This window comes from Corella eumyota, chromosome 7 (genome assembly GCF_963082875.1).
Source record: "Corella eumyota chromosome 7, kaCorEumy4.1, whole genome shotgun sequence".
Lineage (NCBI taxonomy): Eukaryota > Metazoa > Chordata > Ascidiacea > Phlebobranchia > Corellidae > Corella > Corella eumyota.
This window is the reverse complement of record NC_137496.1, coordinates 43,174-70,170: the sequence shown is the minus strand read 5'-3', so window position 1 is coordinate 70,170 and position 26,997 is coordinate 43,174. Positions and strand designations below refer to the sequence as shown.

The window sequence follows — 26,997 nt, the reverse complement described above, 5'->3', positions numbered from 1 at the left end:
AAATTTAACTTTTAAGTTAACTTCAAAAATCGTTATCGGACCTGTTAACTTTCGTTAAATTGTGCTTCCGTTAAATTAACTTTTAAACAGGAATTGCTATATAAACTCGTTTGGTTTTTATCAGGCTTTCTGTACCCACTTTTAGAAGTTATAGGTGCTCACTGGGGGTACATTGGCCCCCCTGAGTGTATGTTAGTATAATTTGTGGTTATTTAATATCAAATAATTAATTTACATTATGATAAACATATTATGGGAAATCCGCAAGGTTAATCCCCTTGTATTATTGTCTAATAAAAAACTCGGTTCACGTTAACTGTCCGTAACTCAACAAAAAAAAGTCTCTTTCTTAAAACCCGTGAATTTAGGAGTTACGTAATATTAACGAGATAGCTCTCTCGTAATGTAGCCTATGCGAATAAATAATAAACATTAGCTAAAATTACTACATTTTAGTGTCATATAATTTAATTAAACTGTAATATAGTTTAATTAAACAGTTATAAGTTCGATTATGTCCCAAATTAGGCAGTACGCTTGTTGATAAACAATAGTCGTCAGACAAGACCTATTGTTTTAAGTTTGCGACTTTACTGAACACCGACAGTTGTTTTGCAGACATCATCTTAGTCTTCAAATATATATACCCTTACCCCAACCCTATCTAAGTTTGTTGTTAAATAGCAGACAACAGACAACGAAAAAGGCGTTGCGTAGGAGAGTTACGTACAAGCTACGGGTAAATTTGGGAGGTACGTAGTGTTTATCAGTTTTGTCTGGTCACGGACAGTTAACGTGAATCCTTATTTGTAACAATACCAGAAACCGACTGGCTGTCCAATCGTAACGTTCTCCAAATAGAGCTACAATCAAGTAGTGGATGCTCACCATGCGACCCAGGGTATTATTGTAACACTAGGGCAACGACAGCGTCCACAGCTGAATGTGACGAAGGTTATTACTGCAAATTTGGTGTGCCTATACCTCACCCAGCTGGCCTGACTTGTAATATTCCACCCGGCGGTGTTTACCCCACCCGGCGGTGTTTACCCCACCCGGAGGTGTTTACCCCACCCGGAGGTGTTTACCCCAGTCTGGGCGACATTTGTCTTGAGGGACCATTTTGCATTGAGGGCAGTGAAGCCCGGTGGTAAGTGGAATGTTTTCTCATTTTTTAACTTTATTTTTTTTATTTTTTGGCCACCAGGTTTGGTCTAGTAGTAAGAACACTTGGCTTACAACATAAGGTCATTGGTTTGATTCCCGTTGCTTCTGTGTTGAGCACCCTTGAGTAAGGCGGTACAAACTCCATCTTAAGACTTGGGGTAATGCATGTTACACGATGTTTGGGCCATAAAGTCAACTTTCCTACATCAAACGTAGAAATATCAAAATATTTTCATATATTCAGGAGAAATAAAATTGTTGTTTTATTATAGATGTGCCATGCTGGGTTTTACACAGAACAACCCAAGAAGCCAGTCATGTGAACCAGGATATTATTGTTTAGCCAATACCACTACCTATGTTTGAATGCCCAAAATGTAAGTTAGTAACATTTTAAAATTAAACAATTTATTTAAATCTAAACGCTCTTTGTTATTTTTAGGCCACTATTGCCTTCTTGGTACTGAGACATCCAATATCAATGTGAACCAGGCACATTTAATGATCAGACATTGGCTCAAAATAAACTTGTACTTCTAGACATTATTGTGAGCAATGGAAGCTGTGGGGCCATTATGTCCACAAAATTATTATTGTTTGGGTAATTATTAATTTTAAACAAAAATTATTTAACTTTTGAATACCCAATATTTAGTAATAAACTTATTTTTTTGGTCATACAGAGGGAAGTATACAAAATCCGATACCCTGTCCTAATGGGGATGCCCCAATGGGTCAAAAGCAAGCGAAAGTGACTCCCAAGATTGTGACTCGGGGAGTTTTTGCAACAGATTGGGTCGAACAACGGTTGGGGAGTTTGTGAATTTGGGTACTTTTGTCCCAGAAAGAATACGGAGCCCCCTGACACCTGGTGTACAGATGTGGGCACAACTAACCCATCACAGAATCCATGTCCAGTCGATCATTACTGTCTGTTAGGCACGGGTGAAACCCCGACTGCTAATTCGACCTTGAACCCAGTGCCCCCCAGAAATTTAATATTTGATTAAAATATATTTTTGTTTTGGTATTCTTGTCTGTTGGTTTTTATGTTGTTTTTACATTGAGGTAAATTATTTAGTGGAAACTTTTTTGAATACTGAGCTTGTTATTATTAAAACATATTTACCTTTTATTTTATATTTGAAATTTTGTTATCAAATTTACAAAAAAATTTTTTGTCTTTAAATAACAGTTGATTTGTATTTTTTCAGGACAATTTGTTGTTTATGTTTTAGTTTGTACTTAGCTTTGGCATTTTTATCTAAGTGGATCTTATTTTCGTTATTTTTTAAAAGTAAGTATAGCCTTAATTAGATGAAGTTTCTTTTTGAGAAATTAGTTTTATTTTACGAACAGACCTCGTGGTTTTATTATTAATTATATTTTGTAACAAACTGAAAGTAATTTTCACCATTGACTAAAAGGTTTCATTATAATTAGATTTTACTTTAAAAACTAAAAGTAAATTAGAAAGTAATCGTAATCAAGTATCAGAATAAGTTTTTAAGTCGATTTTCAAAAAGAAAGTTTTTTTAAATTGTGTTATTTCAGTGATGTATAAAAGTTATAAATATCCTTGCTACTAAAAAACTATTGATAAATGTAGATAGAAGAAGAGCAATATAAACTCTTAAGTGTGATACTTTTTTAACTTAATGTTTTGTTTTTATTAAGTGTGTTTTAACTTCTAATTCTATGTTAAAACTTTAGGACAGTTAAAAAATGATTTGGAAAAATATTTGTCCAAGTTTATTTTTTTTGATTTGTTTTTTTAAACCATGTACAGGTAAGACATTTTTGCATTATTGTAGTTATAACTTAAAATGGTTTGGGCTTGTTTAATTTTTTTTATTTAATTATAGGATTAACATTAGGTTTAATATCAAGTAATAAATCGTTTGTTATTTTATTGTGGAAAAATAGTTTGTTTTTAATAAAGCCATGGTTAATTAAATAACACAATTTGATCGCCATATTTTTTACTTAGCAATTAACGCAGATGCAGTGATAATTCACAATGGATATGAGATCAGTTTCTATAAAAACACACCTGAGTTCTACCAACATAAAGCTGAACTTAAATGCCAGGAAATAGGGGGAACTTTGCTCATGATCAAAGTCAACTCGACCCAACAAGTTGTTGTAATTCAACTTTGGAAATGGGTAAGCGGGACATGGGGAAATCATAAAAACAACAGTTACTGGCTCGGTGCTAGTGGATTTAATTCACCATATAACTGGACATGGTTTGATGGTACACCAATACCACAGCGTGGTAATGGTGCTAATGATAATTATGAGAATTGGAGAAGAGGTCAACCTGATCCTTCAAACAGAGGTTATCTTGGAATCCTAGCAACAGACAAAATTGGATATGCGTCGTTAGGAGTATGGGATGATTGGGACCCAGATGACAAACTGCGAAATTATATCTGCCAAAGAAGTAACTTATTTACTATTATACCATTCATAAAATATTAGTTTTTAAACTTTTGTAGCATAAATTAATAAGAATAACTTTTAACTACAATATAAATATTGTAACATATATTTGGCTTCTGTTCTTATTTGTGTTTTAAATAACAGTTAATTGTTAGATGTTATATTTTTAACTATAATGTGTTTTAACAAAATATTTTATTTTAGAATTTTGCAACAATGACTACCTATGCAGAAATGAAAGCTGTACTAAACCTTGTGAAGTACAAGATGATGAAACTTGTTTGTGTTTTTGTAAACCAGACTACATACAAACTAATAATGGATGTAAACAAGGTAAAAATAAATAATTTTACTTCCTTTCATTATTAAGCCCCAAACTATATAAATTTTAAAAGTTTTAAGTAAAATCTTAATATATTTATATTACCTAATGTTTTTTTATATTTGCAGTTTTTTGTGAAGAATCCAACCAAACCTTTGTTAATGGAGAACAAAATATAATTCTTACATTTTCTTCTACATTAGCTGGTTACCTTGCATATACAATTCAAACTGGTCCAATGGAAACTACAAATGGTAAATAAACTCTACAATATAAATTCATTTACGTATTTAAAATGTGTTTAAAATATGATTTGTAAACATTAAACGTGTGTTTGTATGGTGAAAAAGCTTAACACAATTTTATGTTAAGAGGGAATCCCTTATGGAAATAGAATTTGTGGAGAAGATGGAAAGTGGGAAGATCCTGTTTACATTAAATCCTGTGATGCTGGTTTAAAGGTGAAGTTATAGTACTTTTAGTTAAACTTATTCCTTTCTATTTTAAAGAGCTTAGCATTGTATATATGCTATAAAATTTATCAAACCTATACAAACTTTTTGGTAAAAATATTTAAAATTATTATAAATTAAAATTCTAGAATCTTGAAAACCAGATAATAGAAAACGAATCCCAACGAATAGAAGTTTCCGCTGCTGTCCAGATATTAACATCTGACCCCAAGACCTTTCAAGCAGAAAATGTGACGTCAGCTGTTGAAATTCTAGAGAACATTGTTGTCTCTGCATCTTTATCTAAGAACGTTAGAAATTTGTTTTTTTTACTAGTTAACATTTGAAAAATGGTCGTTTTTAATGTTCATGCTGCTCCGTTTTACTTTTAAAATGAATTTAGCTTAAAGACTAACTTTATATTCTTTACTTGTTTTATGGTAATTTAAAACTTTCTTTAAAGGTTACAAATGCAGTTGTTCTGAAGTTGAGCAATTTGATGGAAGTTTCTAAAGATGAAATAACCAAAAGTAACTCCGCATCTAGGTAAATCTATGTTTATATTTATAAAAAACTTATATTTTTTATGTTTTTGCAAAAAGAAAATTAAGTAAACTCTTTTTTTTTAGGATTCTTGAAACATTGACCAAGGTTGGTGAAAAAGTTGAACTCAAAGAAGGGGAAACATATGAACAAGTTGGAAGCAACCTTGCCTTAGCTGTTTATCAACCAAATATAAAAGGTTTGATTAAATAGTAATAAATAAAAATAAATAAAATTGTAACTAAATTTGTTTTAATTTTTATTAGATTTTTTATATATTTTTTAGAAATGAAAAAGGGACAACATATCGGTTTTAAAGTTATTCTGCACCCAGAAATTACTGAAAGAGGTTTAAGAAGCGACCAAGTTAAAATATTTCGTGGCAATTCAAGTTCAAACTCGTATATTCAACTTTTGACTGGTTCGTAGCAATTACAGTTTAGATAAAATAACTGTGATTTATTCAAAAAATATGTATTTTTTAACTAATAAATTCGATTTTATTGTAGATGTTAGAGTGAGTTTTTATGCAATGTTGAACAACAAATTGTTCATTGAGCCAAGTTTAAATGAAGAATTGAACTCTCACGTTGTTCTTTCTGCAACATTGATTGGCAATCAAAGTTTAAAGGAACCTGTTTTAATGAAATTTGATCTAAACCAGGTAATATATGAGTTTTTTTAAGTTAAATTTACAGTTTTTAATATGTAACATAACAAAATATTTGTCTTGGTTCTTTAGAGTAATGTTTCATCTCGTTTTATTTCTATAGAACTTGACAGCAGGCATGGAAAATCTTACCCAATGTGTATTTTGGGATGAAAACATCAACGAATGGTCATCGGAAGACTCAGAAATTATTTCTCAAACTTTAGAATATATTCAATGCTCGTTTCAGCATTTAACCAACTTTGCAACTTTATTTGTAAGTTTGTAGCACTGTTAATATTTGTGTCGTCTATATGTAAGTGTATTTTACTGTTTATGCTTCATACTAAGGACGTTTAAGTATATAAATAGTGAGTATTAAACCAATGATCTCATGTTGTAAAAATATTCTAGTATTACTCGGACCCCAATGACACGGGATCTAATGAAAAGCTACTTGAAAACCCAATTCTTTCAACGATCGGTTTAATTGGATCGTGTTTGTCTATTGCTGGGCTTCTGTTGGCAGTTTTAGCAAACGTTTGCTTAAAGTAAGTGTTATATAAGTATATTTAATATGTTGTTGTTTTTTCGCTTTGTACAAATATCGAATAAAATGTTAAAAATTGTTTAGGGCACCTCGAAAGAAAAACAAAAGGCGTGGAACTTTCCTTTTAATAAATCTATCCATATCTCTGATTCTCTTGAACATAAGTTTAGTTCTAAGTGAGCAAGATTTCGTCAAAAACTGGGTTCCATCTTGCCTGGGAATTGCTTGTTTGATTTATTATTCACTCTTTTGTAGCCTTGGTTGGATGGTGGTGGAAGCAGTTGTCCTGTTTATTGCAATTTATTTTGTAAGTTTATTCAAATATGAACCAAAGTTCAAAATTTATTCTTTTTGTCTTTAAATCAACTATACAGTAACTTTGTAATAATAAAATTAAAATGTTACAATATATTCTAGCCAAAGTACCTCAAAAACAAACTAGACTCCCACAAAACATTTGTTTATTCGATAATTTGGGCTTGGTTTGTACCTGCTTTGATAACATTGGTCCCCATTATCGGCAGAGAAACATACTTAAGAAAGGATTTGGTGTAAGTACAGAATATTTGGTTGCCTTTATCATATACTGTAAAATTAAATGTAAAAAAAAGATGTGAACTTTAGACTTCATTTTTCACTTTTGTCAATTGTAGATGTTGGATTAAGAATGAATATGTTGTGTACATTGTGATTATTCCCACTGCTGTTTACATCGGTTTCAACTTGATCTTCTATCTGGCAATTATCTACAAGTTTGTCTGGAAGCTAAACAGGATTGCTGCGGTAAAATTTTAATAGTTTAAAACCTTTTTTTAATATTAATCAAATCCTTAAGCACAAGTTGGTATTTTGTTTTTTAAGGCAAAGCCAAACCCATCAAGAGATGCCTGGTTTTCTTTCACGCTCTTTGTTAGTTTGGGAATTACCTGGATACTGGGTTTTTGTGTGGCAAGTGGGGGATTAATTTTCGCGATCATTTTTGCCATTTTAACCTCACTCCAGGGTAAGTAAATAGAAAATTAAATCACTTTTAACCACCTTGAGTAAAGACCAATGTAATTTTAACTAAGGGTCAATGTTGCTTATTAATATGAAGTCATTTTTTCAGGTTTCTTGATCTTTTTGCTGCGCGTTGTTCGTGATAGGGAAATAAGGAAGGAAATAAAGATTGAAATCAGAAACGCAAGATTGACACTCGAAAACCTTCCAACATAAAGTCACGAACGAGACTTGCATAAATGTGAAAGTTGTTAAATGTTTTTATTTAGTAAGTGTATTGCCCCCTTTAAAGTATATAGCGTACATTTGTTGTTGGGTGAACGTACTGATATATGTCAATAATATAAAGGTCTTGTCCGACTAAAGTGTCTAATAACGCTTGCCACATTCAGTTATTGCTTTATTAAATAAATTTCTACTAGCAAGGTTATGACTGGTCTTTCGTAGGTTCGTTAACACAGGGTTCTGGACCAAAACTAGTAATGTCGCTACTGCTGGTAAATTAAAAGTCACTTAAAGTCGCTTCCAGTCGTTGGTTAAAAGTTAGTTAATGTTGCTTCCAGTCGTTGGTTAAAAGTTAGTTAATGTTGCTACTGCTGGTAAATTAAAAGTCAGTTAAAGTCGCTTCCAGTCGTTGGTTAAAAGTTAGTTGATGTTGCTTCCAGTCGTTGGTTAAAAGTTAGTTAATGTCGCTACTGCTGTTAAATTAAAAGTCACTTAATGTCCCTTCCAGTCGTTGGTTAAAAGTTAGTTAATGTTGCTTCTAGTCGTTGGGTAAAACTTAGTTAATGTTGCTACTGCTGGTAAATTAAAAGTCAGTTAATGTCGCTTCCAGTCGTTGGTTAAAAGTTAGTTAATGTTGCTTCTAGTCGTTGGTTAAAAGTTAGTTAATGTCGCTACTGCTGGTAAATTAAAAGTCACTTAATGTCCCTTCCAGTCGTTGGTTAAAAGTCACTTAAAGTCGCTTCTAGTCGTTGGGTAAAAATCAGTTAATGTCGCTACTGCTGGTAAATTAAAAGTCAGTTAATGTCGCTTCCAGTCGTTGGGTAAAAATCAGTTAATGTCGCTACTGCTGGTAAATTAAAAGTCACTTAAAGTCGCTTCCAGTCGTTGGTTAAAAGTTAGTTAATGTTGCTTCTAGTCGTTGGGTAAAACTTAGTTAATGTTGCTACTGCTGGTAAATTAAAAGTCAGTTAAAGTCGCTTCTAGTCGTTGGGTAAAAGTTAGTTAATGTCGCTACTGCTGGTAAATTAAAAGTCAGTTAAAGTCGCTTCCAGTCGTTGGTTAAAAGTTAGTTAATGTTGCTTCTAGTCGTTGGGTAAAACTTAGTTAATGTTGCTACTGCTGGTAAATTAAAAGTCAGTTAAAGTCGCTTCTAGTCGTTGGGTAAAAATCAGTTAATGTCGCTACTGCTGGTAAATTAAAAGTCAGTTAAAGTCGCTTCTAGTCGTTGGGTAAAAATCAGTTAATGTCGCTACTGCTGGTAAATTAAAAGTCAGTTAAAGTCGCTTCTAGTCGTTGGGTAAAAATCAGTTAATGTCGCTACTGCTGGTAAATTAAAAGTCAGTTAAAGTCGCTTCTAGTCGTTGGGTAAAAATCAGTTAATGTCGCTACTGCTGGTAAATTAAAAGTCAGTTAAAGTCGCTTCCAGTCGTTGGGTAAAAATCAGTTAATGTCGCTACTGCTGGTAAATTAAAAGTCACTTAAAGTCGCTTCCAGTCGTTGGGTAAAAGTCACTTAAAGTCGCTACTGCTGGTAAATTAAAAGTCAGTTAAAGTCGCTTCCAGTCGTTGGGTAAAAGTTAGTTAATGTCGCTACTGCTGGTAAATTAAAAGTCAGTTAAAGTCGCTTCTAGTCGTTGGGTAAAAATCAGTTAATGTCGCTACTGCTGGTAAATTAAAAGTCAGTTAAAGTCGCTTCCAGTCGTTGGGTAAAAGTTAGTTAATGTTGCTACTGCTGGTAAATTAAAAGTCAGTTAAAGTCGCTTCTAGTCGTTGGTTAAAAGTTAGTTAATGTCGCTACTAATCGTTGGTTAAAAGTTAGTTAATGTTGCTACTGCTTGTAAATTAAAAGTCAGTTAAAGTCGCTTCCAGTCGTTGGGTAAAAATCAGTTAATGTCGCTACTGCTGGTAAATTAAAAGTCAGTTAAAGTCGCTTCCAGTCGTTGGGTAAAAGTTAGTTAATGTTGCTACTGCTGGTAAATTAAAAGTCAGTTAAAGTCGCTTCTAGTCGTTGGTTAAAAGTTAGTTAATGTCGCTACTAATCGTTGGTTAAAAGTTAGTTAATGTTGCTACTGCTTGTAAATTAAAAGTCAGTTAAAGTCGCTTCCAGTCGTTGGGTAAAAATCAGTTAATGTCGCTACTGCTTGTAAATTAAAAGTTAGTTAATGTTGCTACTGCTTGTAAATTAAAAGTCAGTTAAAGTCGCTTCCAGTCGTTGGTTAAAAGTTAGTTAATGTTGCTACTGCTGGTAAATTAAAAGTTAGTTAAAGTCGCTTCTAGTCGTTGGGTGTAAGTTAGTTAATGTTGCTACCAGTCGTTGGTTAAAACTTAGTTAATGTTGCTTCCAGTCGTTGGTTAAAAGTTAGTTAATGTCGCTACTGCTGGTAAATTAAAAGTCACTTAATGTCCCTTCCAGTCGTTGGTTAAAAGTCAGTTAAAGTCGCTTCTAGTCGTTGGGTAAAAGTTAGTTAATGTCGCTACTGCTTGTAAATTAAAAGCCACTTAAAGTCGCTTCTAGTCGTTGGGTAAAAATCAGTTAATGTCGCTACTGCTGGTAAATTAAAAGCCACTTAAAGTCGCTTCTAGTCGTTGGGTAAAACTTAGTTAATGTTGCTACTGCTTGTAAATTAAAAGTCAGTTAAAGTCGCTTCTAGTCGTTGGGTAAAACTTAGTTAATGTCGCTACTGCTGGTGAATTAAAAGTCAGTTAATGTCGCTTCTAGTCGTTGGGTAAAACTTAGTTAATGTTGCTACTGCTGGTAAATTAAAAGTCAGTTAAAGTCGCTTCTAGTCGTTGGGTAAAACTTAGTTAATGTCGCTACTGCTGGTGAATTAAAAGTCAGTTAATGTCGCTTCTAGTCGTTGGTTAAAAGTTAGTTAATGTCGCTACTGCTGGTAAATTAAAAGTCAGTTAAAGTCGCTTCTAGTCGTTGGTTAAAAGTTAGTTAATGTTGCTTCTAGTCGTTGGGTAAAACTTAGTTAATGTCGCTACTGCTGGTACATTTAAAGTTAGTTAATGTTGCTTCTAGTCGTTGGGTAAAAGTTAGTTAATGTTGCTACTGCTGGTAAATTAAAAGTCAGTTAAAGTCGCTTCTAGTCGTTGGTTAAAACTTAGTTAATGTTGCTACTGCTGGTAAATTAAAAGTCAGTTAAAGTCGCTTCTAGTCGTTGGTTAAAACTTAGTTAATGTTGCTACTGCTGGTAAATTAAAAGTCAGTTAATGTCGCTTCTAGTCGTTGGGTAAAAGTTAGTTAATGTCGTTACTGCTGGTAAATTAAAAGTCAGTTAAAGTCGCTTCTAGTCGTTGGGTAAAACTTAGTTAATGTCGCTACTGCTGGTAAATTAAAAGTCAGTTAATGTCGCTTCTAGTCGTTGGGTAAAACTTAGTTAATGTTGCTACTGCTGGTAAATTAAAAGTTAGTTAAAGTCGCTTCTAGTCGTTGGGTGTAAGTTAGTTAATGTCGCTTCTAGTCGTTGGGTGTAAGTTAGTTAATGTCGCTTCTAGTCGTTGGTTAAAAGTTAGTTAATGTTGCTACTGCTGGTAAATTAAAAGTCAGTTAAAGTCGCTTCTATTCGTTGGGTGTAAGTTAGTTAATGTCGCTTCTAGTCGTTGGGTGTAAGTTAGTTAATGTCGCTTCTAGTCGTTGGGTGTAAGTTAGTTAATGTCGCTTCTAGTCGTTGGTTAAAAGTTAGTTAATGTTGCTACTGCTGGTAAATTAAAAGTCAGTTAAAGTCGCTTCTATTCGTTGGGTGTAAGTTAGTTAATGTCACTTCCAGTCGTTGGTTAAAAGTTAGTTACTGTCGCTTCCAGTCGTTGGTTAAAAGTTAGTTACTGTCGCTACTGCTGGTAAATTAAAAGTCAGTTAAAGTCGCTTCCAGTCGTTGGTTAAAAGTTAGCTAGTTTGTATGTTATTGTAAAACTGATTTATAGTTTTATAATTAGTAATTAAAGTTATATTTAATCCGATAACTGTTAAAATACCATCCTGTTTAGGATGTGGCATTGGTCATGTAAAGTTGTACTTTTGTTTTGTGACGCTATCGTGTCGAAAAAGTGAATTTTTTTTGATTATTTTCGATAAAAGAAACTTTTCCTTCACTTTATCTGAATTATAATTTAGTAAAACATTTTTAAATACGACTAGAGACCACCTGCCAGCGATAAATCATTAGTTTTTGTTGTTTTTAATAGTTTTAAACATGTTTTAGTCACGGCGCGTCGTGTCACATAAAGTTGTTGTCTTATTTTCTGACTCTATCGTGTCGAAAAAGTGACTCTATCGTGTCGAAAAAAACTCTATCGTGTCGAAAAAAAAAGATTTTTTGTCTATTTTAAGCACGACCAAAAAGTCAGCCAGTTAGACCGTTTGTCAGCAAACATCTTTTCAACCAACAGACAGACAATACTTTTAACAAACTGACAAAGATAATTTTTAAAGCTAATTTGGGGCGTAAATAAAGGACAATGGAAGACGATTACGAGCGAATCCTTCTTGTAAAGCAAGAGTGTTTTGTTTATCGTTTGCCCCCCCGACCTTCAAATAGGGGTTACAAAGCAGCTGATTGGGGGCTTGATAAACCCTCGTGGGTGGGTCGAATGAAGGTCGTCACTAAGGGCAACAAATTGTCAGTGAAGTTTGAGGATAAACTGACTGGACAGTTGTTTGCGAATGCCCCGATTGAGGAATACCCCGGCGTTGCCGTAGAATCGGTGACGGACTCATCGAGATATTTTGTCATCAGGATTTGTGACGAGAACGGTCGTCATGCCTTTATTGGAGCGGGGTTCGGTGACCGTGGCGACGCATTCGACTTTAACGTCTCTCTTCAGGATCATTTTAAACAAGTTCGAACGGAGGAAAAAATTCAAACTTCGTCCGAATCTGAACCTCAACTTAACCTTGGCTTAAAAGAAGGTCAAACTTTCACGATTAAGCTCGGAAATTCATCGGCAGCAAAACCCAGACCAAAACCCAAGGGTGGCGGGTTACTTTTACCCCCACCCCCCGGAGGTAACCCCCCTTCTAAACCCACCCCTGTGACCTCCACCCAAGGTCAAGAGTGGGGTGAATTTTCAAGTGCTGGGTCAAACAACAACTGGGTTCAATTTTAACATTTTTGTTCTTTGTGCAATCTTCACCAACTTAAAACTTGACCACTGCAACTTTTCATCTGTATATTTTGATATTTAATCTTTCTTCGTTGGGAATTTTATTTGAAACACTGCATACAACTGATTTATAAAAGAAATTTGTGTCGTTCTTATTATTCCTTTACATAATATTAACATATAACTACTTTATAAAAACTCTATTTTAAATCATCCTATCTTTAAAACTTTCTTGTTCTAAAACGTTTTGAATTAAAGTTTTGTCGTAGATTTAGTTTTAGGGCAGCACTCGGTTTATTGAGTTAGCGATTGTTCAAAAATCTTGCTTTTGTGATTTCGTTGGTGAACTGTTTCGTGCATCTTGTTATTATTTCTCTTAGTTTTAGTGAACACTCGAATCTCTGCCCTGCATTTTATAAATAAACTGTAAATTTGATATTATTTTGACCACAAATATCTTACGCACTGTTTTATCTTCAGGTTGTTAGGATCATGTCGTGTTTATTTGTATTTAAAGAAGAAGGAAAAAGTGAAAATGTGGAAAAAGGTGAAAGTCTAAAAACTTTTGTTTAATTAGTTGTTGTTAGTTTTAATTTCTAATGTAAACAGGGGAAAGCAGGGATGATATTATAGCCAAGTTTTCAACTTTATATGATGTAAGAAAAGGAGGAATATTACAAAAACGATCGCAAACTTCGTGGTTAAATGTCGATAAAGAATTTACTCATTCTGATGAACCAGAATACCGATATCTAATTCCTAGCGTAAATTCTTTCATTTTTTGTCAAGTTTTTATATTAAGCATTAATCTACTTTTTATTCATCTTTTGTTTTAATTTTTGTGACAGAATCACGGAAATCTTGATGCGGAAACTTGTGCCGTGTTTTGTTGTGATATGCAAGAACGATTCCGGCCAGCGATCAAATATTTTAACGAGATTATCGAGCCCGGAGCAAGGATCTTGACTGCATCTTCAATCCTTGATATTCCTGTCATTGTCACAGAACAAGTAGGTTACAACTTCTGTTTTTTATTTTATGGCAAAATTTTGTTTTTTGGGGTAAGAATTACAACTTCGTTTTTGGGTCTAAATCCGAGTTTTTAAAGATTTAAGATTGGGCGAATTTGCATGAATTTAGTTTGAAAATGTCGGTTTATAATTTATTTGTTTTAACCAGGCAGGTTCAAGTCAAGTTTAAATATTGCACAATGTTTGTAATAATAAGCTCGTCTAATATTCATCGTAATTTTATTAAATTTCTAAATATTTAACTCTCACCACAAATAAGACCCGAGCAAAAATTTTAAATTGATTGACCCTTGTTTTCTGGTGTTTGTTTATGAAGTGCATGTTGGAATATCACGCATCTTGGTTTATTTTCCTGGTCTTAAATCATTTGTTACCCTTTTCTTGGATTGAATTCTGTCAGAGTGTAAATAAGTTGTCAGATTTGCATTAGCGAAAAGTGGTCGTTTCTAGACAAAATGTAAAACTTTTTTGATTGTTTTTTTTAATTAAAGTTATTTTTAAATTTATCCTCGCAGTACCCAAAAGGTCTCGGTTCAACGATCTCGGAGCTCAACATCAGTCATGCTTCACTGGTTGCCCCAAAAACCCGATTCTCGATGCTTGAACCCCAAGTTTTGGAATTTCTTCATGCTCGACCGAGTTTGACCAGCGTTATTTTATTTGGGGTTGAAGCGCATGTTTGTGTGCAACAGAGCGCGATAGATTTGTGTCGTCGAGGTTACGAGGTTCACGTTGTCGTGGATGCGACTTCTTCAAGGTCAAATGTCGATCGACATTTTGCTTACGAGGTAAAAATTGAAAGTTAGCAATCCAGCATTATTGTCCTAGTTAAACTATACAAGCCCCTAACTCTGGGTCGTAATTGGTGGGGGGGGATTCTAACCCCATTAGGAGGGTGCACACCTTTCCTTTTTCTTAAATTTATAAAACTAAAGTCAAACTGTTTCATCTTCTTTTAATTCTTTTTGCAAGACCACCATTAACTAAATAGCACCCATCACTTAGTATAGCCCCCAATAAAAACTCTCTGGTTTCTGCATGTTTTTGCTATTAACCTGGCTGTAAGTGGTTGTAACCAATATGCTGATGCTTCACCAAAGTTCTTGAGTTCATTTTATAAAGATTTTGAACTTAATTTTTAACTTCAGAGATTGCAAAGATTGGGAATAATTTTAACGACGAGTGAAAACGTCATTCTTCAACTTCTCAAGGACAAAAATCATCCGAACTTCAAACAAATTCAGACTTTAATCAAAACTTTGGCCCCAGATTGTGGATTGCTGCCTAAAAGTTCAATTTAAAATTTTGAAATCATTTTACACGAAACATTTTTATTAGTTTTAATTAATTTAGTGAAATTTAATCATTTTGTGATTTTTTGGTATTTAATTTTTTTAATGTTTTGTTGAAGCAAATGTAACGTTATAAACTTTAAATTGATTTTGTTGCTATGCTGATTTTAAGCTACTTTGCTTTAATGTTTTTTGCTAACATTTTAATTCTTTTATGTTTAAATATTTGCCAATTTTGTTACGCATTCTACTACATTAGAAAAATTCTAATTTTTATTCATAAATCGTTAAAGTTCATCGAATTATTTCATCAGATTTTAAAAGTTTAGTAAAAACATGAAAACTTTAATTTATGCTGGAGTTAATGTTTTTAACAGAAGGTTTGTTTTATTTTGGTTCTTTTTGCTATTATACAACACAATCAGACTTTTAACAATTTTATGTTCGGCAGATTTATCCACTCGGGGGCGAAGTTGTGCATGCGGAAGAAAGGACCTCCCCCCAAGAACTTTATGACGTTTCCTGTACGAGGAACAATGGAGTATATTCAACGACAATTAAAGGACCCTTACGTCAAGTTGAGGTACTCCCAGGGTTACAGGTAAGTTTGAGTAAAAGTCAAGTTGAGATACTCCCAGGGTTACAGGTAAGTTTGAGTAAAAGTCAAGTTGAGATACTCCCAGGGTTACAGGTAAGTTTGAGTAAAAGTCAAGTTGAGATACTCCCAGGGTTACAGGTAAGTTTGAGTAAAAGTTAAAAGACCCTTACGTCAAGTTGAGATACTCTCAGGGTTACAGGTAAGTTTGAGTAAAAGTCAAGTTGAGGTACTCCCAGGGTTACAGGTAAGTTTGAGTAAAAGTTTTTTATTTAGTTTCTGATTTGTTATTTTTATTCAGATGCCGAAGCATTTACAAGCTGTTTGAAATCGATGACAGTGAAAGGATTTTAAAACCTGGTATGTCTGTGATTGATCTCGGATCGGCACCTGGTTCTTGGTCACAAGGAGCAGCAGAGAGAGTTTTCCCCAACGATGAGATAGGTAAGAAAATTTGAACTTAATTTTATGTTAAAGTGCTGAGGATTGGATACCAGAATGTTGAGTTCTTTTAGTTCACTCCACAAACCTTGGGTTTGATTCCCACTTCTGCCATGTTGTAGCACCTCTATGTAAGACATAAGGTCCTGGGTTTGATTCCCACTTTTGTCATGTTGTAGCACCCCTATGTAAGACATAAGGTCCTGGGTTTGATTCCCACTTTTGCTATGCTGTAGCACCCCTATGTAAGGTTAAGGTTCTTTCAAAACAACTTTTTGCAATTTTCAGAACCTCCTAATACTGAAAACCAAGGAATAATTATTTCAGTGGATCTCAAGAAATTCCCCCAAATCGATAATGTTCAACAAATCGTTGGAGATTTCACCCTCCCCGAAGTGCAGCAACAAATATTAAGTCTACTCGATCAGGTTCTTAAGTTAAGTCTACTCTATCAGGTTCTTAAGTTAAGTCTACTCGATCAGGTTCTTAAGTTAAGTCTACTCGATCAGGTTGTTAAGTCAAGTCTACTCGATCAGGTTCTTAACTTAAGTCTACTTTATCAGATTCTTAAGTTAAGTCTACTTTATCAGGTTCTTAAGTTAAGTCTACTTTATCAGGTTCTTAAGTTAAGTCTACTCTATCAGGTTCTTAAGTTAAGTCTACTTTATCAGGTTCTTAAGTTAAGTCTACTCGATCAGGTTCTTAAGTTAAGTCTACTCTATCAGGTTCTTAAGTTAAGTCTACTCGATCAGGTTCTTAAGTTAAGTCTACTCGATCAGGTTCTTAAGTTAAGTCTACTCGATCAGGTTCTTAAGTTAAGTCTACTCGATCAGGTTCTTAACTTAAGTCTACTTTATCAGGTTCTTAAGTTAAGTCTACTTGATCAGGTTCTTAAGTTAAGTCTACTCTATCAGGTTCTTAAGTTAAGTCTACTCGATCAGGTTCTTAAGTTAAGTCTACTCTATCAGGTTCTTAAGTTAAGTCTACTCGATCAGGTTATTAAGTTAAGTCTACTCGATCAGGTTCTTAAGTTAAGTCTACTCGATCAGGTTCTTAAGTTAAGTCTACTCTATCAGGTTATTAAGTTAAGTCTACTCTATCAGGTTCTTAAGTTAAGTCTACTCTATCAGGTTCTTAAGTTAAGTCTACTCGATCAGGTTCTTAAGTTAAGTCTACTTTATCAGGTTCTTAAGTTAAGTCTACTCTATCAGGTTCTTAAGTTAAGTCTACTCGATCAGGTTCTTAAGTTAAGTCTACTCGATCAGGTTCTTAAGTTAAGTCTACTCGATCAGGTTCTTAAGTTAAGTCTACTCTATCAGGTTATTAAGTTAAGTCTACTCTATCAGGTTCTTAAGTTAAGTCTACTCTATCAGGTTCTTAAGTTAAGTCTACTCTATCAGGTTCTTAAGTTAAGTCTACTCGATCAGGTTATTAAGTTAAGTCTACTCGATCAGGTTCTTAAGTTAAGTCTACTCGATCAGGTTCTTAAGTTAAGTCTACTCTATCAGGTTATTAAGTTAAGTCTACTCTATCAGGTTCTTAAGTTAAGTCTACTTTATCAGGTTCTTAAGTTAAAACTACTTTATCAGGTTCTTAAGTTAAGTCTACTCGATCAGGTTCTTAAGTTAAGTCTACTCTATCAGGTTCTTAAGTTAAGTCTACTCTATCAGGTTCTTAAGTTAAGTCTACTCGATCAGGTTCTTAAGTTAAGTCTACTTTATCAGGTTCTTAAGTTAAGTCTACTCTATCAGGTTCTTAAGTTAAGTCTACTCGATCAGGTTCTTAAGTTAAGTCTACTCGATCAGGTTCTTAATTTAAGTCTACTCGATCAGGTTCTTAAGTTAAGTCTACTCTATCAGGTTCTTAAGTTAAGTCTACTTTATCAGGTTCTTAAGTTAAGTCTACTCTATCAGGTTATTAAGTTAAGTCTACTCGATCAGGTTCTTAACTTAAGTCTACTTTATCAGGTTCTTAAGTTAAGTCTACTCTATCAGGTTCTTAAGTTAAGTCTACTCTATCAGGTTCTTAAGTTAAGTCTACTATATCAGGTTCTTAAGTTAAGTCTACTCGATCAGGTTCTTAAGTTAAGTCTACTTTATCAGGTTCTTAAGTTAAGTCTACTTTATCAGGTTCTTAAGTTAAGTCTACTCTATCAGGTTCTTAAGTTAAGTCTACTTTATCAGGTTCTTAAGTTAAGTCTACTCAATCAGGTTGAAATATATTTTAAATTTCTCAATCTAAAAGTAGTTGGAAGGACCTTGTGTTTTATAAAAGCTGCAATGTTTAGGACAGATTTAAAAATGTAAAACTTTATAGAAAACATGGAGAACAAAAGTTGACTTCGTGATGTGTGATGCTGCCCCAAATGCAACTGGGATTAAATTTCACAACCACCACGTCATCATCAACTTAGCTGCATCTGCGTGGAGGTTTACTCATAAGGTCCGCTTATTGTTTTTTACAACACATTTGTTACTCCGACCCTCAACTTTGTCAGTTTGGGATATTATTAATCTGTCGATTTGTTTTAGTAAGGGTTTATTCTGTTAGTAGTTCCTTACCCACTTTAGGATCAAGATTTTGGCAACGTTAAAATTAATTCGTTTTGTTATTTCAGATTTTAAAACCTGGCGGAAATTTTTTGTTTAAACTTTGGGACGGTTCAGAGACGGAAAAGATGAAAAAAACTTTGTTGAAATATTTTGTTACCGTTAAAATATTGAAACCACCTGCAAGTCGGGATGACTCGGCAGAAATATTTGTTCTCTGTAAAGATTTGAGGACAAAAACATGAGACAGCTATTTTGAAGATTTATTTAAACAAATGGTCGTAAAAAAACAAAATAAAATCAACTTGAAAAAGTTTTCCTGCGAGTTTTCTTGAACAAAAGTTGACTTCAAAAGAAACAAGGTGTTCTTCCCGATCTATATTTGCTGATCCTGGCTGGTCTAAGACTACTCTCTGATTTAAGGGGAGATAGCTTAAACATCCGAGCACTAGGTGTCAGACAGGAGTCACAACTGAACGATTCTTTGGAGTTAGTTTTGGTGGATGTCGATGCGGATGGAAGCGGGGAGATGCGACGACGATTTGGGGAAGTTTTCCTGGAGAAAAATATTTCGTTTGAATCATGAAGAAAATATTTAAACAATGTTTTAATTAAAAAACTGGTTTGAATTTAATATTGGTTTAATTTAAACCAACTTTATGGTTCATGTTGCATTCTTTGTTACACAAATGTGCCTTAATAAATGTTTTCGATTAATTGTTGATGTTACATAAAAGTTTTTGTTAAAGTATTTTTTACGTTGTTTTAATTCGTTGATTAAATTAAACCTTTAAAAGTGGATTTGTTGTCTAATTTTGCTTTAACTACCAGGAGCACAAACCTGAGAAAGCCGAGAGCCCGATGACGAGCGATGACTGTCTTGGCCCCCTTGAGCAATTTTTTACCCAACATGTCGGGGTAGGTTGGGGTAAGTGGGGTTTCTAACTCGTTATAGAGAAGATTCTGGTAGACTGCGGGGTTCGTTTTGCTCCAACTAAGGATAGTAACTTCGTTAATATTACCTTTAATTGGATTTATTTTTTACTCACATGACGGTTGTTGATATTTTTGATTCCCTGTGCCGCTTCTTAGGTTTGTAGTTTATCCTCCCCAGGACCGAACTTTTGATTCCTTCTCTCTGGATCCTTTGGAATGTCTCCTCGACCTGAAATTTATCGAGTTTTTATTGTTCCTGTTGCCCGCAGGTTGTACTTGGACTTACCTCATCGATGGTTTTAAGGCTCGTAGGAATGGAGTGGGGGGAGTCCTCCAACCACACGGTGACGCTGTCTCTTCTTCCTGTTGGTCCTTTTTGTTTGTCCTACAAAACTCTTTTTATTTCTCTTGAAATTTCAACCCTCTACAACATTCGATAACTTTCACAGTTTCTGTAAACTTAAAAAACTTACTCTGAGCAGGCTTTTGTTGACGTATGCAAATTGTTCCTTGATCTCGGTTTCGTTGATGGAGTCCTTCGGAGCTTGCTTGAAAGTTTCTCCAAAGAAGTTGACGATGTTCTTCACCTGCTTCCAGTGATGGTGGATTCCTCCTTTGATCGTTCTGAGGGAATTTGGGGACCCAACACGTCGGATGTCATCCGGACATTGGCTCGGCAGGGAGGCAGGCTGTGGATAGATAAGTTGTTAGATAAATATTTAATGATTTTAACCTGATCTCACCTTAACTGGAAGAGTTAAATATTTAATGATTTTAACCTGATCTCACCTTAACTGGAAGAGTTATCTTCCAAGGTTGTTGTTGGCCAAATGTGCCGATATACCTTCCATTATTGGTCCACAATCTGACACTGCAATCTGAACTTCCAGTTGCAACCAATCCTCCTTCTATCACTGCTATTGAAGTGATCGCTTTAACGTGGGCCCTTATACTGAACTTGAGTGGGGGGCGGGTCTCGATTGGGGTGAAAGTCGGGTGAATAAATCGCTAAAAATGTCATTTCTATTACACTTTGATTAACACTTATTGTCTTATATAAAAATAAAGGTGAGTTTATAGAATTAAAACTTCCCACCCCCTAGCTTCCCATTCACCCCCTCAGCTACCCATTTACCCCTCAATCTTACCCCATCCATTATGAACCCTGTTCCAGGGTCGTGAGTTTCTTCCTTGAGTAAACTTTCCTGTTCGAGTTTGGATCTCCGTGTTGTGACATCATCGCCGTTGCAGTAAAGCGAGATATCCCACATTCTCAGGTAACCTTTGCTGTCACCTAGTGTGCGGATAAAGTGTTAAAAATTTAATATTTATGACGAGATATTTTTGCAAACCTGTAAACAAGAAGTTGTTGTCGACGTCTGCATCCAAGGACAAAACGACCTCATGTTTGACCTTGGTGGCCTCAAAATACCCCAACAGACCCCCCCTAGCGTGCACTGACCAAAAGGTCACCAAACTATTAGGTACCGCGGCAACAAGGGTGGCAGTGTTGATGTCACAATGACGTTGTTGAAGGAAATAAAGGGAGCTGACGACCCGATCGGCCAACATGTCATGCTTGGTTGAATTCTTGGATCCAACGCTTTCTTGGTCGCTCGTTTCTTCATCTGTGTTCGATTCTGTGACATCATAATTACCATAAGGTTATTGTTTATTGTTAAACAACGGTGCCAACCTGAGCAAGTTCCGTCCTTGTTCAACCACGGGAGGTCGCTAGGGAGCCATCGATTCAACTTCCTCCCAATATCTCCGGTGGGTAAACTTCCTGATAATGTCACAGGTTTGGGGGGGTTGGTTGCTAGAAAACATAAATTAGGGGTTGCCAAGATAAATTTTAAGTTTAGCTTAGTGATAATTTACTTGTTTTATTTCTTCTCGGTTGCTCATTTTTGTTTCCCAAATTTCTAAAAAAAGAAAAATAAATTTATGACAATAAAGTCTTAAGTCCCAATACAGACACTCACCCATGTTCACTTAGCTCCAACAAATGCATGGGGCTAATAAATTTATGACAATCAAGTCTTAAGTCCCAATACAGACACTCACCCATGTTCACTTGGCTCCAACAAATGCATGGGAATAATAAATTTATGACAATAAAGTCTTAAGTCCCACTACAGACACTCACCCATGTTCACTTGGCTCCAACAAATGCATGGGAATAATAAATTTATGACAATCAAGTCTTAAGTCCCACTACAGACACTCACCCATGTTCACTTGGCTCCAACAAATGCATGGGAATAATAAATTTATGACAATCAAGTCTTAAGTCCCACTACAGACACTCACCCATGTTCACTTGGCTCCAACAAATGCATGGGAATAATAAATTTATGACAATCAAGTCTTAAGTCCCAATACAGACACTCACCCATGTTCACTTGGCTCCAAAAAATGCATGGGAATAATAAATTTATGACAATCAAGTCTTAAGTCCCACTACAGACACTCACCCATGTTCACTTGGCTCCAACAAATGCATGGGAATAATAAATTTATGACAATCAAGTCTTAAGTCCCACTACAGACACTCACCCATGTTCACTTGGCTCCAACAAATGCATGGGAATAATAAATTTATGACAATCAAGTCTTAAGTCCCACTACAGACACTCACCCATGTTCACTTGGCTCCAACAAATGCATGGGAATAATAAATTTATGACAATCAAGTCTTAAGTCCCAATACAGACACTCACCCATGTTCACTTGGCTCCAACAAATGCATGGGAATAATAAATTTATGACAATCAAGTCTTAAGTCCCACTACAGACACTCACCCATGTTCACTTGGCTCCAACAAATGCATGGGAATAATAAATTTATGACAATCAAGTCTTAAGTCCCACTACAGACACTCACCCATGTTCACTTGGCTCCAACAAATGCATGGGAATAATAAATTTATGACAATCAAGTCTTAAGTCCCACTACAGACACTCACCCATGTTCACTTGGCTCCAACAAATGCATGGGAATAATAAATTTATGACAATCAAGTCTTAAGTCCCAATACAGACACTCACCCATGTTCACTTGGCTCCAACAAATGCATGGGAATAATAAATTTATGACAATAAAGTCTTAAGTCCCAATACAGACACTCACCCATGTTCACTTGGGTCCAACAAATGCATGGGAATAATAAATTTATGACAATCAAGTCTTAAGTCCCACTACAGACACTCACCCATGTTCACTTGGCTCCAACAAATGCATGGGAATAATAAATTTATGACAATAAAGTCTGAAGTCCCACTACAGACACTCACCCATGTTCACTTGGCTCCAACAAATGCATGGGAATAATAAATTTATGACAATAAAGTCTTAAGTCCCAATACAGACACTCACCCATGTTCACTTGGCTCCAACAAATGCATGGGGAGAATGCTTTCAAACATATTGAGGACAAACAGGATATCTTCAGTGTCAATCGACCACACAAATATGTCTCCATCGTAACTTGCAGATGCCAGGTTCGAATCCCGGCGGTGGTAAACTAGAAAAAATATTAAATTTATAAAATTTCCAAAAGTTGAAACTGGATGTTGTTACCTAAACTCATAATATCATCAGCATGAGACTTCTTGTAACACCTCACGTTCTCATCAATGTAGGAATCAGAATAAGTTGTCACGCTTTTGTCCCAACCTGCTGATACGATTCGCGCCTTTGTAAACACGATCCCAGAGACTTCAAGGTCGTTGTCCTCGTGCAACTTCCTTAATCTTGCTCCGTTGTTGAAGTTCCACAAACTGATCATCCCATTCCTCGAACCTGGAAGTTAAATGTGACGACAATTCTGTTGGTAAAATAAAGATAAAAGCTCACCGGTTGCGAGTCTTCTGTTGGTTGGATCGAAAGCCATCGAAGTGATCTCGATGTCCCGCTCAGTGCAAAACTGGATCGTCTTTTCCCCACTTTTTAGGTTCCAGATCGAGACCGTGGAATCATCCCCTCCCGTGACCAACTAAACAAGAAGTTTAAGTTTGATTCCCGCCGAGGGTAGACTTTAAACACTTACCTGTTTGAAGAGTGGATTGTACAACACGGAGGTCACTTGTTTGGTGTGACTTTTAACTTGATGGCGCCCTTTAGTGGTGACAAGCTGAGTTCCAGGTTTAAATATCCCGATCTTGTTGTTTGCGATCACAAGTTGATTGAGATGTGAGTTAAAGTACAAGGCACTAACTTCCATCCTCCCGAGAGGAACGTACCGGCCATGGATGTTTTGTTTGCAAATGTAATCCCTCAAGTCCCAGATGCGCACGTTTTTGTCTTTACTCACGCTAAATCATTTCCAACAATATCAAGCTAAACTAACTTTTAATTTATTCTTGGTTACCTGATAATCTGATAAGCTTGAGCTCTAAGAACAACTTGAACAACCGGCGAGGAATGACCTTTCAAGGTCACGGCAGGGGAGGTCACATACGGGTTCCATGTCCGGACCCCACAATCCCGGCTCCCGGTCACAATAAGATTCCAATCAAAGTCGTAATCCAAACACGAAACCCCTTTCGAGACATTGAACGAGGTCCTCCTGTTCATGTTGGGATCAGGTTAGAAAGTGGTCATGTAAACTTATACGACAATACCTTCCAATTGAAATGTGTTGTTCTTTTAATGACCCGGCAACCTTGGGTGTGATGTCACAATAGCAAAAAGTTTTTTGACCGGTAGTTGAACACGAGAGAATACATTCTTGGTTGTGCTAGGAAGAAATGGCGTCAGAAAGTTGTAACTGGTAAGATAAGAGGATAAACTCACCGATTTATTGGAGAAATATCTGACTTGTTGAACCCAACCAGCATGAACTTTAGCAAGGAACAAAGTGACAACATTGTCGATCTTTCCTCTGAGTAAACTCGAAATAGTCATTCGGTTACCGTAGGATTTCTGTGATGAGAACAGCGCGATCGGGGGAATTTTGTAGAACCGGATGATGTAGATGTTGCCCCCCGTGTCACCCCAAACAAGGATGGAACGATTGGGGTCAGCAAGGTCAAAGTTAAAGTCCATTGTTTGGCAACAATGGGTAAGACCTGTAACAAATATGATGTCATTAAAGTAGAACAATTAGGGTTGAAAGTTGATTAAACTTGACCTTTCAGTTGAAACTTTTTTTGAATAAGGTTGCTCGTCATGGAGTAGAACGAAATTTCATAATCAGTCGAGGACACAGCAATGCAATTACAATTTGAGAGTCCGACAATGTCAGTCAACCAGATCGAGCGGGGGTTCAAACTAGAACCCTCTAGGATTGCAGTTTTCTAATAAATACAACGGTTTTGACACAAGAATTTAATAAATTATAAACTTTTTGTACCTGTAACGACCAATCCGTGTTCCAAATGTTCAACAAACCTTCCTTGGACAACGTCACAAGTCTACTGCATGAGTAGTCGATCACTGCAGGTTGGTTGCCTTGTCTCTGGTAAGCCTAAAAAAATCCTAAGTGAGCAAGATTTTACTCAAACAAGTTTGGTTTTTCACATGTTATATAATAGGTATTCATTTCTAACCCAGGTACCCAAAACTCACCCATAGGGAAAGTACCCATAACTCACCCACAAAGGGGATATTCTACAAATTGGTTCAAGGTTACTGCACTCTGGGACCAAGGTCATGGGTTTAGGAAAGGGGGACTCATGAGCCTGCATTTCCATGTTTTCTTTCTCCTGATATTCCAGCAACATGTACGACAAATATTCGTCCCAATCCACCGTCCCATCGCAGTTTGTGTCAACCTGTTACAACTCGAGTGTGAATTGAGGTTTTTGGGTTCAACTCTCACTTACCGGTGTTTAAACAACCTTTAGGTGCCTTTGAGTTATTTATAACACAATTTCTTAAACTTCATAAAACCGGGTCCTCTTGGTTTTAAGTTGAAGGCAACAATATCTAACATCTTTACCTTCATAAAGATCATGTCCAGCTCAGAGTCCTCCACATGACTTCCCATCGTCTTCTTCATTGCGATCCGGAATTGCTCCATGTCCAGACCATCTGCATCATCTTGGGCTAAAAGGAATATTTTATGTAATTGTTATGACTTTAAACTCTAACAATCAAACCTGCTTCAAAGAATATCGCCTCCAAATCTTTTAAGTTGTGGTGGTTCATGTCGGAGTTGACAGAGTTTGCACTTGAGGGTCTTGCATCTCTGCTGTGCTAAACATAAAACATTATTATTCTTAATCAGACTTTACTGAAACACCAGGGCTGAATGCTTTTTTTACATTTATTTATGCTTGTTGTTTAAAGGACGACACCTTGACCGAACATAGAGTAACATTTGTTGCCCCAACCCAGTCTCAAGTTGACTTTAGCGGTTTGGAATATTATAGATTATAATTGCCTAAATTTTAAGCTGCTGATTAAGTGCAGGCTTAGCAAGAATTTCTACTGTTTATAGTACCTTGCTTAAGGTCGCTACAGCATGAGAGCAGTGAGGGTCAAGCCAATGACCTCATGTAGTAAAGCCGAGTGTTCTGCCTACTAAACAACGCTGCAAAGTTTGGAAAACTGAACTTATAATTGGAAAACTGAACTTACTTTTCGTTCACTCTTTTTTATGCAAGGAGAAGAAGGAAAAGGTCTCGTCTCTGTTGAAGCCAACGTTGCTCTAAACGAACAGATTTGCGATAGTTAGGCTGGTCCTTTAAGAGTGTTTTGTTTACCTAACTACAAAGTAGAATTGAGTTTCACTGGTTTACGGCTTACTACCTACTTTGACTTAATCTGGGCTTCAGAAACCTTGCTTTTGCGTCGTAGTGTTGCGGAACTACTTTGAAATAAAGTGCTTGAAGTTTTGGGCCGAACTTTCGTTCTAGACGAAGAATCGGAAAAAGTTTTTGAACCGACGTGACCATGAGAAGTTAGAGAACGTATCGAAGCCATATTTGTCAATTTTAAACTTAAATCTCAAGGGTTTAATTGAAAATTTAGTCTTCTTTGTTAATCTGTATTTCAAAATGATTTAAAACAGGAATAAAATTTCATAAAAATTGTGCTTACATTGTTGCTAAGCGATGGGATTATGACGTCTTTAATTGTTGTCATAGTTAATAATATTAATTATTAATATTAAATATTAATATATGTTATTATGTAAATGTTAAACTAAGGTTAGAATTTAATAAAATGTTTAACTTTAATCTGGTTTAAAGATCGTATTGTTTGTTTTAAAAAATAAAATTGTCACGCTAAGTTTTACCGCCCTGCAGATGCTTAAATTATAAAAGATGCAATTTTTGTCATTAACTGAACCATAATAAAATAAGTATGCACCGTTATCAAATTATTAAATTTAATTAAAAACAATTATTTAATATTAAGAAAGATAGTTGAAGTTATAAATAAGCCAAGAAATTGAGGACAAACTGATATAGACCGTTAAGTCACATGTTTGGCGTACTAATTTTTGGAAACCCTGAAAAACATTTGTTTTATGACGCAGATGGTTACTTCTATGTAACCATGAAATTCGCAAGATAACGATTTATAGAACAGAAAGAGATGACCCGAGGTTATTTCTAGAAGGTCAATGAACTGGAGTTACGCTTTCTGCTTTCGTAGGCGTGAGTTTTAAAAAGCTTTTGTTTCAGGTTTGAGTTAAGATTTTATTCGTATAGGAAAACAAAAACTTTTAGCTGAAATCAATAA

The 26,997-nt window shown here is 35.4% G+C and overlaps 4 protein-coding genes across 5 annotated transcripts; 3 read left to right on the top strand and 1 right to left on the bottom strand.

Annotated features, from left to right (window-relative positions):
- Window positions 1-11,468: 11,468 nt before the first annotated feature.
- LOC145759019 (NECAP-like protein CG9132) lies at window positions 11,469-12,937 on the top strand. The gene has a single exon (XM_082572735.1). It carries the CDS (start codon window positions 11,813-11,815, stop codon window positions 12,458-12,460), a length of 648 nt encoding a protein of 215 aa, XP_082428861.1. The 5' UTR covers window positions 11,469-11,812; the 3' UTR covers window positions 12,461-12,937.
- Window positions 12,907-15,095, top strand: LOC145759016 (isochorismatase domain-containing protein 1-like). Its single transcript, XM_082572732.1, has 5 exons — window positions 12,907-13,004; window positions 13,067-13,221; window positions 13,306-13,467; window positions 14,004-14,276; window positions 14,637-15,095. Exons 1-5 carry the CDS (start codon window positions 12,950-12,952, stop codon window positions 14,787-14,789), a joined length of 798 nt encoding a protein of 265 aa, XP_082428858.1. The 5' UTR covers window positions 12,907-12,949; the 3' UTR covers window positions 14,790-15,095.
- Window positions 15,024-19,164, top strand: LOC145759018 (ribosomal RNA large subunit methyltransferase E-like). 2 transcript variants are annotated; one of them, XM_082572734.1, is made up of 6 exons: window positions 15,024-15,160; window positions 15,232-15,363; window positions 15,677-15,819; window positions 16,105-16,244; window positions 18,133-18,258; window positions 18,434-19,164. In XM_082572734.1, exons 1-6 carry the CDS (start codon window positions 15,117-15,119, stop codon window positions 18,608-18,610), a joined length of 762 nt encoding a protein of 253 aa, XP_082428860.1. In that variant the 5' UTR covers window positions 15,024-15,116; the 3' UTR covers window positions 18,611-19,164. The 2 variants fall into 2 exon arrangements, with proteins under 2 accessions (XP_082428860.1, XP_082428859.1); XM_082572733.1 differs by having other exon boundaries at window positions 15,232-15,381.
- Window positions 18,615-26,232, bottom strand: LOC145759523 (WD repeat-containing protein on Y chromosome-like). The gene is made up of 24 exons (XM_082573363.1): window positions 26,063-26,232; window positions 25,888-25,957; window positions 25,407-25,503; window positions 25,247-25,353; window positions 24,900-25,079; window positions 24,659-24,772; window positions 24,437-24,602; window positions 24,100-24,374; window positions 23,928-24,043; window positions 23,675-23,872; window positions 23,354-23,618; window positions 23,161-23,299; window positions 22,885-23,106; window positions 22,681-22,828; window positions 21,183-21,226; window positions 20,998-21,120; window positions 20,654-20,941; window positions 20,450-20,595; window positions 20,091-20,309; window positions 19,775-19,990; window positions 19,588-19,686; window positions 19,415-19,530; window positions 19,207-19,359; window positions 18,615-18,921 (listed from the first exon to the last, which is right to left on the bottom strand). Exons 1-24 carry the CDS (start codon window positions 26,230-26,232, stop codon window positions 18,714-18,716), a joined length of 3,879 nt encoding a protein of 1,292 aa, XP_082429489.1. The 3' UTR covers window positions 18,615-18,713.
- Window positions 26,233-26,997: the final 765 nt, after the last annotated feature.

Excerpts from the sequence above, each read along its gene's own strand:
- LOC145759016 (XM_082572732.1), top strand. The coding sequence starts at position 12,950 with ATGTCGTGTTTATTTGTATTTAAAGAAGAAGGAAAAAGTGAAAATGTG. Across the intron at positions 13,468-14,003 it reads CTGTCATTGTCACAGAACAA|TACCCAAAAGGTCTCGGTTC; the intron begins GTAGGTTACAAC and ends TTATCCTCGCAG. Across the intron at positions 14,277-14,636 it reads ATCGACATTTTGCTTACGAG|AGATTGCAAAGATTGGGAAT; the intron begins GTAAAAATTGAA and ends TTTTAACTTCAG.
- LOC145759019 (XM_082572735.1), top strand. The coding sequence starts at position 11,813 with ATGGAAGACGATTACGAGCGAATCCTTCTTGTAAAGCAAGAGTGTTTT.
- LOC145759018 (XM_082572733.1), top strand. The coding sequence starts at position 15,117 with ATGAAAACTTTAATTTATGCTGGAGTTAATGTTTTTAACAGAAG. Across the intron at positions 15,382-15,676 it reads AGGTACTCCCAGGGTTACAG|ATGCCGAAGCATTTACAAGC; the intron begins GTAAGTTTGAGT and ends ATTTTTATTCAG. Across the intron at positions 15,820-16,104 it reads TTTCCCCAACGATGAGATAG|AACCTCCTAATACTGAAAAC; the intron begins GTAAGAAAATTT and ends TGCAATTTTCAG.
- LOC145759523 (XM_082573363.1), bottom strand. The coding sequence starts at position 26,232 with ATGGCTTCGATACGTTCTCTAACTTCTCATGGTCACGTCGGTTCAAAA. Across the intron at positions 24,044-24,099 it reads GATATTTCTCCAATAAATCG|CACAACCAAGAATGTATTCT; the intron begins GTGAGTTTATCC and ends ATTTCTTCCTAG. Across the intron at positions 20,942-20,997 it reads CAAGGACGGAACTTGCTCAG|AATCGAACACAGATGAAGAA; the intron begins GTTGGCACCGTT and ends ATGATGTCACAG.